The sequence below is a fragment of the Ictalurus punctatus genome, chromosome 12, assembly GCF_001660625.3.
Source record: "Ictalurus punctatus breed USDA103 chromosome 12, Coco_2.0, whole genome shotgun sequence".
Taxonomy (NCBI): Eukaryota; Metazoa; Chordata; class Actinopteri; order Siluriformes; family Ictaluridae; genus Ictalurus; species Ictalurus punctatus.
Window position 1 is genome coordinate 7412835 of NC_030427.2, and position 10876 is coordinate 7423710.

The window sequence follows — 10876 nt, forward strand, 5'->3', positions numbered from 1 at the left end:
TTACTAGTGGATGGGATAATGATTTCCGATATTATACAGACATCATTGACAAATCGTTCAGGAGCCTGAGATGTTTTGTGAATTTGAGTGTCTGTTCGCCGTTGTGGGATGACACGATTCTTCTGCCAATTTAGACTTTTTGCTGCTGTGTTACGATGGCTGTAAGAAAGTTGTAAAATATAGTTCGTGTTCTCTTGTTTGCTCTTCTCCAGATGCTCCTGACTGGCATGGAGTTGAAACTACTTGTGTGTGTGTGTGCAGGGATATTGCCTCACTGATTGCTGCTTCATTATGTAATTACCTCGTCCTGAGTAAATTATAAACAGAGTGTGTAAAGTGTGTGATCTCCTGTGCCCTGGAGATCAGGTTTCTGGGGGGTTTCCCTTTGAACGTGACGCACAGCGAAGTCTCATCAATGTGAATTCTTTCAATTGGCCATCTGCGTGCCCTTGCCAGCCATGTCCCTCCCTCTTCATCTAGTCAATACCCTTTTGTTCTTAACATTTTCCAAATGTGACCCTCTACATAGCTAAATAATGTGTCCTGTGTCCTTTGGAGCTCTTATTGACGTGTGATTGGCCCATTAACCTAAACTAGACCCTAGTTAGTAGATCCATATGTCACCTTGTTGAGGGAACTGTTTGCTGAGGGCTAGTGACTGATTTTTTTTTTTTTGACTGATCCGGTCTGTGATTAGCGGGCTATTGTAATCGGAGGCTCCGGAGAAGTCCTGAAGTTCAGGAAGTCTTACATTGTGTGTCCTATCCAACAGGTGCGAGATCATGCTACGGATTCTTCCCGGCGCCTTATATGCGACGTGATCAAAAGTCTGCGTATTGTAAATGATGTATTCATTATGTGTGCGCTCGCTCATCCATACACGTCTGATGAATCCGAGCTCGATCAAACTTGTGTCCGTGAAAGCTTTGTTTGTAGAAACGGGATGCACAAATAAACTTATTTAAGCCTGATGTAATACTAAGGATGGCTGTGGATGATGCCAAATGGAGACTTTAAAGATTTGGAATTCCCAAAACCAGTTTATGCCCAGTTTGACCCTGTCTTCAATAGATAATTCAATGGATACTGTACCTAAGAACTGCTGCCGTAAGCATAAAGGCTATGATGATCATATTGAGAAGCCTTTCATCACATGTAGTAATGATTCATTATCAAGTCTGGTTTCTCTCAAGGTTTCTTCGTCATCTCTGGGAGTTTTACTTTGCCAGTGTCACCTCTAGCTTGCTCATTATGGATCTAAATATGACTCTACAAAGAGTACGTTTCTGTGAAGCGGCTTCGTGACGTACTGCCGAAAGAGAATACAAATGAAATTGAATTGAACGTTCTGTCCCACCAGCTCATCAATGCAAGACGTGGAAACTTTCATGGCGTGCGGTAGCTCAGTGGTTAAAGCCCTGAGTTAGTCGACAGAAGGTTTCTGGAGTTAAATATCCTGAGCCATGCTTTGTATCCAAAATAGCCACAACTCTCAAAATCAAAACGAAATAATAAAATAAAAAAAACAGCTGAACTGATCGTTGTTTTTGTAGCACTGTGTTCCGGAATTAAATCGTCCTAGTGGTGTGTGTGTGTGTGTGTGTGTGTGTGTGTGTGTGTGTGTGTACGCTAACTCTTCCGCTATCTTTGTCTTGTAGAGCAAGAAGAGAATTTTGAGTTCATCATTGTGTCACTGACGGGTCAGACATGGCATTTTGAAGCAACTTCATATGAGGAGCGCGACGCCTGGGTGCAGGCCATCGAGAGCCAGATCCTGGCCAGCCTGCAGTCCTGTGAGAGCAGCAAGCAGAAGGTAGCATTCCACCATGCCTTCTCATATCATTCCATATCCTTCAAGAAAACGCCTCGTTGATGAGAAAGGTCAGAGGAAAATGGCCAGACTGGCTCGAGCTGCCAGGAAGGATAATAGTAACTCGTATAATCACTCTTTACCACCGTGGTGAGCAGAAAAGCATCTCAGCGTGCACAAAATATCAGACCTGGAGGTGGACGGGGAACGACAGCAGAAGGTTAGACTCCTGGCAGCCAAGAACAGGAATCTGATGCTGTCATGGGAACAGGCTCACTCAGACTAGACAGTTGACGATTAGAGGGAAAAAAAATAATCACCTGCTCTTTTTCCAGTCTTGTCCAGTTTCGGTAATTCTGTGACCATGATAATCTCAGATTCTTGTTCTTGGCTGCCAGGAGTCTAACCTTCTCCTGTTGTAGCCCTTCCACCTCAAGGTTTGAAGTGTCGAGTGTTCTGAGATGCTTTTCTGCACACCCTGATTGAAAAGAGTGCCTGTGCGAGTAATTATACACCTCCTATCAGCTCAAACCGGTACACCCTCTGCACACAGGGTGTGCGTTTTTTCTTTTCCGCGCTGTTTTGTGTAAACTCTTGCGCGTGAAAATCTATATACAAGTGTAAGAAAAACGAAAGACAGAACACAAACCGTAAGAATTGGCACGAATTAACCGTCGACAGAAGTACGGATGAAACTATAGGAAAGTAAAATAGATTAGGCTGACTAAGAAAGCATAGAAGTTTGCAAATTGAGTACAATATGCAGTAGTCTCTTTGATATTAGGTTCACTGTTGTACAGGGATCGCTTTTATCTGCTTAAATAAACATTGGTTGATGTTCACCTTCACACCGTATACAACGTCGCTTAAAAATGTCACCGTTGCGGCCACCTAAACTTGTCCCCCACCACACACACAATTACAAATGGCAATTACTTTCGAGCTAATATGGCCCCAATAGGATTGCCTGATCCCCCGCTCCAGTCTCAGTTCTCTACCCGCTTGCTGTGTTTACGCCCCAGGCCATGACCACCTGATGTTCAGAGTGCCTTTTACTGTGCCTCCATTCTATTTATTTCCCTCCTCTTGTTTTTTTTTTTGTTTTGTTTTCTTATTTCTTACTTTATCTTAATGTTGTATTGTGCAGGTCAGTGTATGCCAGTTACAGGTCTCTGATCAGAAATAATAGTAGTGTAGTCAAGAATTATTTTATAATTAGAGTGAAAATATTGATGATTGTGTTTGTGTGTTGATCCACAGTCACGTCTGACCAGCCAGTCTGAAGCAATTGCACTGCAGTCAGTCAGGAATATGAGAGGAAACTCTCGCTGCGTGGACTGCGAGGCCCAAAGTGAGTTATTCTTTTATCAATACAGAGGAATGTGACGGCAAAACAGGTCCTCCTTAAAGACACACTCCCTCTCTTGCTATTTCGCCCTGCAGACCCTGACTGGGCCAGCCTGAACCTCGGAGCTCTCATCTGTATTGAGTGTTCAGGTATCCACCGGAACCTCGGCACTCACCTGTCCCGTGTGCGCTCTCTCGACCTGGACGAGTGGCCTCTCGAGCTCATCAAGGTCATGTCTGCCATCGGCAATGACCTGGCCAATACTGTGTGGGAGGCCAATGCACAGGGGCGACTAAAGCTTGCACCTGACGCCAGCAGGTAAGACAGCATTAACTCACAATTGGGTCAAAGTGCCCCGGGTCCCCTTAAAACAGCTCTTCATATGTCTTACCATATATATATGTGTGTGTGTGTGTGTATACAGTATCTCACAAAAGTGAGTACACCCCTAAGTGAAAATGTCCAAATTGGGCCGAATTAGCCATTTTCCCTCCCCGGTGTCATGTGAGTTGTTAGTGTTACAAGGTCTCAGGTGTGAATGGGGAGCAGGTGTGTTAAATTTGGTGTCATCGCTCTCACACTCCCTCATACTGGTCACTGGAAGTTCAACATGGCACCTCATGGCAAAGAACTCTCTGAGGATCTGAAAAAAAGAATTGTTGCTCTACATAAAGATGGCCTAGGCTATAAGAAAATTGCCAAGACCCTGACACTGAGCTGCAGCACGGTGGCTAAGACCATACAGCGGTTTAACAGGACAGGTTCCACAGGACAGGCCTCGCCATGGTCGACCAAAGAAGTTGAGTGCACGTGCTCAGTGTCATATCCAGAGGTTGTCTTTGGGAAATAGACGTACGAGTGCTTCCAGCATTGCTGCAGAGGTTGAAGGGGTGACGGGTCAGCCTGTCAGTGCTCAGACCATACACCGCACACTGCATCAGATTGGTCTGAATGGCTGTCGTCCCAGAAGGAAGCCTCTTCTAAAGATGATGCACAAGAAAGTCTGGATTACTGGAACCATGTCCTGTGGTCTGATGAGACCAAGATAAACTTATTTGGTCCAGATGGTGTTAAGCGTGTGTGGTGGCAACCAGGTGAGGAGTACAAAGACAAGTGTGTCTTCTACAGTCAAGCATGGTGGTGGCAGTGTCATGGTCTGGGGCTGCATGAGTGCTGCCGGCACTGGGGAGCTACAGTTCATTGAGGGAACCATGAATGCCAACATGTACTGTGACATACTGAAGCAGAGCATGATCAGTATGCAGTATTCCAGCATGATAACGAAACCCAAACACACCTCCAAGACGAACACTGCCCTGCTAAAGAAGCTGAGGGTGAAGGTGATGGACTGTCCAAGCATGTCTCCAGACCTAAACCCTATTGAGCATCTGTGGGGCATCCTCAAACGGAAGGTGGAGGAGCACAAGGTCTCTAACATCCACCAGCTCCATGATGTCGTCATGGAGGAGTGGAAGAGGACTCCAGTGGCGACCTGTGAAGCTCTGGTGAACTCCATGCCCAAGAGGGTTAAGGCAGTGCTGGAAAATAATGGCGCCACACAAAATATTGACACTTTGGGCCCAATTTGGACATTTTCACTTAGGGGTGTACTCACTTTTGTTGCCAGCGGTTTAGACATTAATGGCTGTGTGTTGAGTTATTCTGAGGGGACAGCAAATTTACACTGTTACACAAGCTGTACACGCACTACTTTACACTGTAGCACAGTGACATTTCTTCAGTGCTGTCACATGAAAAGATCTAATCAAATATTTACAACAATGTGAGGGGTGTACTCACTTTTGTGAGATACTGTGTATGTGTATGTGTGTGTGTGTGTATATGTGTGTATATATATATATATATATATATATATATATATATATATATATATATATATCAATATATATATATATATATATATATATATACACACACACACACACATATATATAGTATATGTGACTTTCAGTCTCTCTCTTCTGCATTTTTTCGTGTCTCCTAAGTCAGCTCATATATTTGTTGTTAATGCATAGAAGTGTCACTTTGTAGTTAATGGACTGCAATAACACCCCGAAAGTTTTAGATGAACATTTAGGTTGAAAGTTTATTTACTTGGCAGACGCATACACCTGAACAGATCGCGACTAAGGATCTTGCTGAGAGGTCCAACAATGCTTCAGGACCTGCGCTTCTAAACAAACAAATAAACAAAAAAAACCCAAACGTATCTATGCTTTAATACTTGTATAGGGTCTTCCCTAGTTTTTCAGGGGGGGGGGGGGGGGGGGGGTTCGAAATCATTTGAAGGAAATTTTAAGGTGTTTATATTTTTCATGTTGTTTGCGACTATTACCCGTAGCATATTTGTGAAACAAAGCTGGCGAAACTTACTGTACCTCGAGTCAAAAGTCTATTAATTTCACCAGATTTCACCACGTTTGAGATTTAATGCAAATAAATCCCTTTTTACGTTCATTCGTCTTAAGGTGCTCTGCCAAAAAAAACACTTAGGTGCTGCGCCTAAGCCTTTCTGTGGTGACGAAAACCCTGTTGTTTATTGCCGTATACAATTAAAAATTCCAGCACTGGAAGTCGATCTAAAAATCAGCAGTCTGTGACTGGAGGAGGGAAAGACTATAATGTGCAGAGCCTGAGGGCAAGTAATTACCCACCAACATCGTCCATATCTGAGCGGACAATAGCGGATCCGAGTTGGACTATCGGATTCCTTTAAAAAAAAAAAAAAATCGCATTTGAATATTCAGTTAATTAAAAGATTTTAGTGTTTGAATGCATTTGAATATTTATGAGTGTGTAATGTTCTACTGCTCTCGACAGAATGAACATGTGCAGCAGCACTACACTCTGAGAAGGTGAAATCTGCTGCTCTCTTCAGCTGAATAGAGGCAGCGCTGTAATTCTATCAAATAATTTCAATATTTTTCCAATTTATTTACCCACGATTATGCGTTCTTGCTGCGGATATTTAGCTAGATAGTTAAGAGACCCACATAAAATCCATCCCCCTTTATTTCAAATGGATTCCTGTTTACTAAATGCAGTCTGCTTGGTAAATATTATGGTGTAATATAATGTTGGCGAACCCGTGCACTACGTGCTCAGCATATGAGAATATCTTTCATATATGCGTTTATTCAGTTATAAAGACCACCTAATCTACATCAAGCAGCGGATCAAACTGAAAGTAGTACATGGGGCCTGAAGGTGGATTTTATGCTTTCAAAGTGGAAATGTGTATACTGTATTATTAGTTTTTTACTATAACTTTCCCAAACTCCTCTTTCCTCTTCTCCCCCGCACCGTGCACGTCCCTCTTCCCCTGCATCTTTACCCGTGTAATTATTGTCCAAGGGGGGTCCGGCCTCACCAGCCATAATAACAAATTAGAGCTGACTGCCAGCCACGGGATTATCGACTCCCCGTTTCGAGACGACCTCATTACTCACCGGCAGCACCTTTTAATTACTCAGCCCCCTTCCGAAAATCTTTCCTTATGGATCCGCCATTTTCAGATGCGCCGCGTCAATGCGCTAATGCGTTTATTGTTCCTCTCATGGCCGTTTATTTATGTATGCAGAGCTCTGTAGCCCTGCACGTGAGAAGGAGAGATTACAGCACCGGTCAATACTATCTCAATTAACCCGAGCTGTGGAGCCCAGCACGTCAGCCGTTGCTCCGTCGCCGTCAATAGCATCTATTCTCACGTTTCTTAAGTAGCTCCCGACTAGCCCCTTACCGCTCTAACGGACCAAGAGCCTCTTTAGGAAATATGCCACGCATTTGAAGGCCTCGTGTGGAGCGTCATAAAATGGCAATAATGTAACTGACAAAGGCGGTAGATTCATGGATACACCACGGTTGTGTATATTTATGATCGGATGCTGTGATAAAAAAGAAAACAATCTGTAGTCGATATGTCAAATACGAAATGGTTCTACACTAGTATAGATAATTATCACACACAGCATTATGGTGAAACTTGCACTTTTGCAGGTGTATCATATGTAGATATACAAACTAAATGTAAATACTGTGATGTAGGGAAATCCATGAGGCTGCACGGTTCATTTAACATGGCATGAGTGGTTTTATATCTGTCCACTCAAACCTATCATTTAGCTCATGTTTGACTTCGCAAAGATGCTCCCTTCTTCTCTCTCGCTCTCGCTCTGTTTATTTTGGGGTGTTTTTTCAGTTTCACGTCTGAGGGTGTGTTTCCTATGTTGGTTGTGTGATCGTGTTTGGCCAGGGTGAAAAGTAGGACTGTCAGTAGCCAGAGCTGTGTTGCATATAATTTGCTTCCCTGTCGTCACTTTCCCAGGCAGCCGAATTGATTAAATTTGTAGGCGTCCAAATGGATGAGTCTAAGTGGATAAAAACGCAAATGAAATCACTGACAGTATGAGACTGGAATGCTGGGGGTTTTTTTTCTTCCCCCCAACCCAACACGCTAGCCCAACATATATCGGTCCCTTCACAGCTGCATTTTTCATTGGGGAAATAAATTGTAATTAATTTGCTGTTATATTTGTATATTCTATTTATTTACTTGGTTATGCGTGGAACTCTCCTGTGTTAAATACACTCACCGGACAGTTTAATAGGAACACCTGTACCTCTGCTCATTCATGCCATTATCCAGTCACGTGGAAGCAGTGCATTGGGTGAACAGGCCAAGAGCTTCAGTTCATGTTCACATCAAACCCCAGCACGGGGAAGTAATGTGTTTTAAGGGATTGGTTGTTGGTGTGGGTTGGTTTGAGTATTTCAGAAACTGCTCATACCCTTGGATTTTCATACACAACAGTCTCTGGAGTTTACCCAGTATGGTAGAATCTGCTGGTGGGAACGCCTGGTTGAGAGAGGTCAGAGGAGAATCGCCCGACCGGGTCACCGCGGTGAGCAGAAAAGCATGTAAGAACGCACAAGATGTTGAACCCTGAGGCAAATGGGCTGCAACAGCAGAAGAGCATGTGAGGTTCCCGTGCGAATCTGAGGCTACATGCTCGCCTAAACTGGACACTTGAAGAGTGGAGAAACATCTTCAGCTTTACGGTTTTGTTGTGTTCCCGGGGCTCGTATGTGTACGCTGGTGAGTGAATGTTAAAACGGCAGTGTACCGATATTTTGACTCTGCAGCCTGGTAATGGTTCTTGGTAGCTGAAATGCATTTCAGGTTACCGCGTGTGTGAGAGAGAGAGAGAGAAGGAGAGAGGAGCTGAGAGAGCACGTGACAGCACCTCTGCCATGTTCAGGATTGGTGGCTGATAAATGAAAGCCCTCCCTTGTGGTCTCTCAAGTGAGTAATAGAGCCCGAAATTTCATTTTGCAAGCGACTGATTTAATGATCCAAAGGGTAATTAATGGGCTGATTATCTTAATGTTAAATATGGCCAGCAGCAATTAGACTGACCTCCCGCCTGTCAAGGTCTGGGCCGTGCTCGCCTTTCAATTAGGGCCGCTTTGGGGGGGGGCAGTCAGAGGAGAAGTACCCGTTTCCTCCATACCTCGTGGCCCAGATCATCCCTCGTTCTTGCACCACTCAGACCTCAGGCTGGTATCATTTCGGAGAGCCGTGGTGCCGTGGCAAGGTTGTCTTCATGGCTCTTCAGAGAGAAATGTCGTTTAGACATCTCATTAGTGGGGGTTTTTTCTCCTTTAATTTTGTTACACACACACACACCTTTCCAACACAAGTTTGCGTTACAATTCTGCCCTTATGACTATTAGTCTATTACAGGTGTGTGTGTGTGTGTGTGAGCGAGAGAGAGCTGGTCTATTGATCTGTTTTTTCTGTGGCAGGGTTTGTTACCCTGTTATGAAATTGTGTGTGTGTGTTTGTTTGTTTGTTTGTTAAATAATACTTATACATATTATTATAGATGTGCATATTATTGCTATTGACCTACTACATACAGAGTCATTTAAAGCTGCCATACTGGTTGCTCTACTTGGTGCTGTGAAATGAACAGTTGTCTGTGGACCAAATGTAAAATCATGTACCAAAAATTGTAGTAGAAGTAGTAATAATAATAATAATAATAATAATAATAATAATAATAATATCCCCTTTAAATGGTGTGGCAAGATCATTTACATATAGGGGCTTACATGTCGCATTCTGCAGCCGTGTGTGGAATTTCATTATTGTATTAAAAAAAAATAATGATGATGAAAAGGAAATAAATGCGTTTTAAAGATCTGTATAAAATATCTGAGGGTGAATTTCAGGGTTTAAGCGGAAACGCTGTTAGAGAGAAGTTCGCGCAGAAAGAATGCACGCAAGCCAAGGGATTTGTTTATTCTCGTGTTGATTTGAGTGCTCGGCGAAGAGGTAGATCTTAAGTCTTTCGTTTGAAGACCGTCGTGAGAAGTTCGTTCCACTACCTGGGTGCCAGTAAAGAGAGGACGGTCAAGGCAAGCGTCGCTCTGGCTGACGGGACTTGTCTACAGTTTGGCTTGCCGCTTTTAAAAGCGTTCGAAACATCGCTTGTTTGGCCAGCACTTTTCCCTTCCTAGTTGTTCCAGACAGAACTCCTTCAGACACTGGACCAGGCCATCAGTGGGGGGTGGGAGTGTGGGGGGGGGGGGGCAGATCTGGAGACTGTCTTGCTGGAGGAAGTGCAGGACGAATATCGCTTGAACAGTTAGGATAAACATTGCTACTGTATATATCCGTACAAGAGATGACCGGTCGACATTTACCGGCGTGTAACTCTGTCACTCAGTGACCGTCGCACTTCCTGTGTCAAACTCATTCAAACGGTGATTGTAGAGACGTTTTAATCACATACCGTGCCCTTCAGAATTATTGGCACCCTTCATGAAAGGTGGTTGTTTTGTTTTTTTTTAAATTAAGTAGTGCAATTTGTTTTCTGCGAAACACTGGTTTCCAAATAATCAGCATCCTTACAGTGAATGTATCATCAACAAATGATATTCATATTTCGGTTTAGGTGTGTTTTGCGTCCTGTAAAAACCTTGACGCGTTCACACACACACACACACACACACGACAATAAGGAAGAGAGTCGACTACGGTAAGATTTAGGATTTGGCACAAGGGCTCTGTGGTATGAGCCAGGCCATATCGAAGTCTTATTGTTTTAATTAGTGTGATGCTGTCATGGACACCAGAGCCCCCACGTTCCTGTACACACACACACACACACACACACACACACACACACACACACACACACACACACACACACACACACACACAAGGTGCCTAGCTGTATTAGTGGCCAAGGCAGCAGTGGAGTGACAGCTCTGCTAATTGCGCCTCGTGGTGACTTATTGGGAGGGTGGTGCTCGTTGGCGACCGACGCTGCCAACCCTCGCCTTCATGCTGACGTTTTGTATCCTGTCAGCTAGCGTTAGTGTCACCGTGTGTGTGTGTGAGAGAGGGATAGAGAGAGAGGGAAACACGCCATCCGAGGTTCCAATGTGTTTTTACGTGCAGGTTTGTCGCTCGTATTATTCCGGCTCTAGAATGCGAATGTTCCGGTGTAGATGTGTTACATGGTGCACAGCAGGGCCCCTGGGTGTGGGTGTGTGTTTGATCAGTGTCCCGCTGCTGTGTGGTTCCCGTCCTAAATCGACAGATGAGATATTGTTCTCACACACTCGCGCACACGGAGCCAGACTCGCTTAGCTACATGCCTCATCATGACCAATGCCTAGGCCATAAT

General features: G+C 44.1%; 1 protein-coding gene across 7 annotated transcripts in view; it reads left to right on the top strand.

Annotated features, from left to right (window-relative positions):
* agap1 (ArfGAP with GTPase domain, ankyrin repeat and PH domain 1) overlaps window positions 1-10876 on the top strand; it is a 174157-nt gene that overhangs the window by 147189 nt on the left and 16092 nt on the right. For all 7 annotated transcript variants that reach the window (XM_017481758.3, XM_017481760.3, XM_017481759.3 and 4 more), the window contains 3 exons: window positions 1659-1813; window positions 3071-3161; window positions 3254-3476. In XM_017481758.3, the coding sequence (XP_017337247.1) occupies window positions 1659-1813; window positions 3071-3161; window positions 3254-3476 (469 nt within the window). The remainder of the gene's footprint in view (window positions 1-1658; window positions 1814-3070; window positions 3162-3253; window positions 3477-10876) is intronic.